Raw genomic sequence first — 3,157 nt, 5'->3', positions numbered from 1 at the left:
AAGTTAAATTTCAAGGGTCATTTTGAATATTAAAAATTACCAAGGATATGAATTTTTTTTGTATATATACATGTTGTATTAAAAAAATAATTTGTCGCTTTTTTATATTAGAGAACAAGTTTTTAAAAATACTAACAACATGGCTTTATTCTTTATATTTTATTGGAATGAAATTAAGAGTTAGGCAAAAATATATATTTACTTCAGAAAAAAATTAACTTTAAACTTTTGCGTTAAATTTGATCCATATAGTATTCATGTAAAATAAAAATAAAAATAACATATATATAGATATATATATATATACTAAAAATTTATTATGAAATTATTTATATTATTTTCATATTTTTATATACAGTTGAATGTCTATTTAAATTATTCTGCATAGATAATGATAACGAATTGAAATTAAATTGTTAATAATATTATTATTATGATAAAAAACGATAAAATAAAAAAGCTAGCCGCTAGTTTTGTTTTAGTGTGTTTTCTAAAATTATCTAGATTGAGCCTATAATGCCAGCTCCTTCCTTTTTTCCCCTTCATTACGCTAGATTCCATATTGCTAAACCCAAAACTGAAGCTAACCACAACCACTCACCTCCGTGTTGCGTGGCCTTCCTCTTCCTCCCCCTCTCCCTCTCCCTCTTCCGCCCTCTGCCACGTCACTGACTCACTGGTAATTTCCAATTTCTACGCTTTGGTGGAATATATATTTCTCTTTGATCAATGTTATCTCTGAAAGGTTAGCATGTTTTATATTGGTTGGGTTGGAATATATATACCAGTAGTGGGCAATAAAATTTCAATGTCATGAATTATTCCTGTGTTTAAAGATATTTTGGTTTTACATCGTGGTCTGTCCAGAAAAAGAGGACTATATTTCGGTTTATGCTAACTTCAAAGCTAAAAACTTACAAGGTTGAAAGGGCCAAATGTTGCTGCTTTTTCTAATTCTATATTTCCTTTGGTCTAATTTTGGTTGGCTGGAAGTTTGCTCGTTGAATTGACTGTGTCTGGATATGAACATTTGTTTTGGTGTAGTTTGGTGTTTTGATGTGAACTGTCTTATTGACATTTGATATTAAGCATTTGGGAGTGGCTACTGGCTTTACCCTGAGCCCTAAACCTTGGAATCCTTGGTTCCTTCATGAGTTCTTTCTTGATATCCAAACTTAGATTTACCCAATTACTGGTTTTCTCTTCTAAGTTTAATTTAATTTTAAAGGATATTTGCTTGTAAATTTCATATTGGTGCCACTCCTTTTTGAATTGAGTTAATTGTAACCAGTAAAAACTCATTGTTACTAAGTTGAAAACTTGAAATTCCCAGCAAACAAAATCAGAAGATGACATTGCAAGGTTTGAGTACGGTGGCACTAGCAATACGGCCTCCTAGTCCTCGATTCAAAGTAGACAGTGGTGGATCGAGGTTATTATATGGTGATCGAATTTCTTCTTATGGAGCATCAGCCAGCAGAATTAGAACCAAGTCAGTAAGATGTGCAGGTTTGGGAGAAAGCCGCCAAGGTTCCTTGGGCAATAACAATAGTGTTGTTTATGAGGGTATTTATGGCCCCTGGACTATTGAATCATCCGATGTTCGCGAGGTGTTACACTTTCTCCATTCAAATTCAGTGCAGATTAGCTAGGCTAACTCCATTGTAATTTACAGCTTAAAGCATTGTGTTTCGCTTATGCCATGTATGGCAGGTAATTTTGTACAGATCAGGACTGGTGACAGCTGCGGCATCATTTGTGATCGCGGCATCCGCTGCCTTTTTTCCGGATAGCTCATCACTAAGTGCTGTACTCAAGCAGAACCTGGATGCTTTTTATGTTATTGGCTCAGGTGGGTTGGGTTTATCATTACTTTTGATTCACATCTATGTCTCTGAGATCAAGCGCATCCTGCAAACATTGTGGGTGCTTGGCGTTATTGGATCAGCTACTGCTTACATCAACTTTGCACAACCAGCTCATGAGAGTCTGACACAGTATGTTTTGGAAAACCCATCTGCTGTTTGGCTTGTTGGTCCACTTTTTGCTGCGATGACAGGGTTGGTCTTCAAGGAAGGTCTTGCTATATTTGTTCTTTTGCATTGAATATTAATTTGAAGAAATTTATCTTTTTTAAACTTTTGTATTCTCTAAACAGGATTGTGCTATGGCAAGTTAGAAGCAGGAGTACTCACTTTTGTTATTCCTATTCTTCTTCTCGGTCATTTGGTATTCTTTTTTTAATCATCTATATAGTAATTTATTATACATTAAGTCCATAATCATGTTCTTTTTTAACTGATCATGGTTTTATGAATTAAAAAAATATTGTATTCACTAACTTTTTTTTTAGTTTTATATCAATCCTAGATAAATTATGCTTTAGTGGAAGCTTGATTATTCCATTGCATCTTTCTTTCTTTCCTTAGTCTATTTGACATGGGAATGATTACACGTTATTTATTTTTTCTGGTTTGATGGATGATGGACCTAAATTATTTCTACTTACTTCATGGATGACGCTTTTCGTGATATTTGCGGGAAGGAAGTTCACTCAGCCAATTAAGGTATATTTAGCATTATTTACTCTCTGAGTACTTAAATATAAGTTCATACCTGATTGCTGGCATTTACGTGAAGGATGATATTGGCGACAAGTCTGTTTTCATGTTCAATTCTCTTGAACAAGATGAAAAGGAGATCTTGCTTGAGAAATTACAACAGGACAAAACTCAATAGTGATGAGGCATCAACTGAATTATTACATTTTTTTTTTTGGATGACTATTAGGATAAATTTTGAGATGACGTAGCTCTATTAAGATGTGTTTTCATACTTTATACTCTCTGACTGCATCCTCAATACCTATAAATATTTGTATATATCAGAAAAGACAAGAATGTCCATTCAATTATGTATCTAAGTAAAATTATCAGAATCACGGTTTGAGTCTTTGTTTGTCGAATTGATTCTAGATAGTGCTAGTTCTATCAAAATTGGATTGAATTAAAGTAACTTAAATATTGTTGTACACTCATATTCTTTTAATATGATTTTATCTTTTTGAATTATTCATATTTAGATTCTATTTTCTGTTCATTTTCTTAGAATTTATCTTTATCACGAGTAGAAAGTTACTAATTTTCACTCTTTCATT

The 3,157-nt window shown here is 32.8% G+C and overlaps 1 protein-coding gene across 2 annotated transcripts; it reads left to right on the top strand.

Moving 5' to 3' along the window:
- The first annotated feature begins 472 nt into the window (after nucleotides 1-472).
- On the top strand, nucleotides 473-2,952 carry LOC112766092 (uncharacterized). 2 transcript variants are annotated; one of them, XM_072222099.1, is made up of 7 exons: nucleotides 473-679; nucleotides 1,334-1,610; nucleotides 1,714-1,852; nucleotides 1,979-2,077; nucleotides 2,159-2,229; nucleotides 2,469-2,567; nucleotides 2,641-2,952. In XM_072222099.1, the coding sequence occupies exons 2-7, from the start codon at nucleotides 1,350-1,352 to the stop codon at nucleotides 2,737-2,739; spliced, it is 768 nt and encodes a 255-aa protein (XP_072078200.1). In that variant the 5' UTR covers nucleotides 473-679; nucleotides 1,334-1,349; the 3' UTR covers nucleotides 2,740-2,952. The 2 variants fall into 2 exon arrangements, with proteins under 2 accessions (XP_072078200.1, XP_025667733.1); XM_025811948.2 differs by having other exon boundaries at nucleotides 1,714-2,077.
- Nucleotides 2,953-3,157: the final 205 nt, after the last annotated feature.

The sequence above is a fragment of the Arachis hypogaea genome, chromosome 17, assembly GCF_003086295.3.
Source record: "Arachis hypogaea cultivar Tifrunner chromosome 17, arahy.Tifrunner.gnm2.J5K5, whole genome shotgun sequence".
Classification (NCBI taxonomy): domain Eukaryota; kingdom Viridiplantae; phylum Streptophyta; class Magnoliopsida; order Fabales; family Fabaceae; genus Arachis; species Arachis hypogaea.
This window is presented reverse-complemented; position numbering and strand designations above follow the sequence as displayed.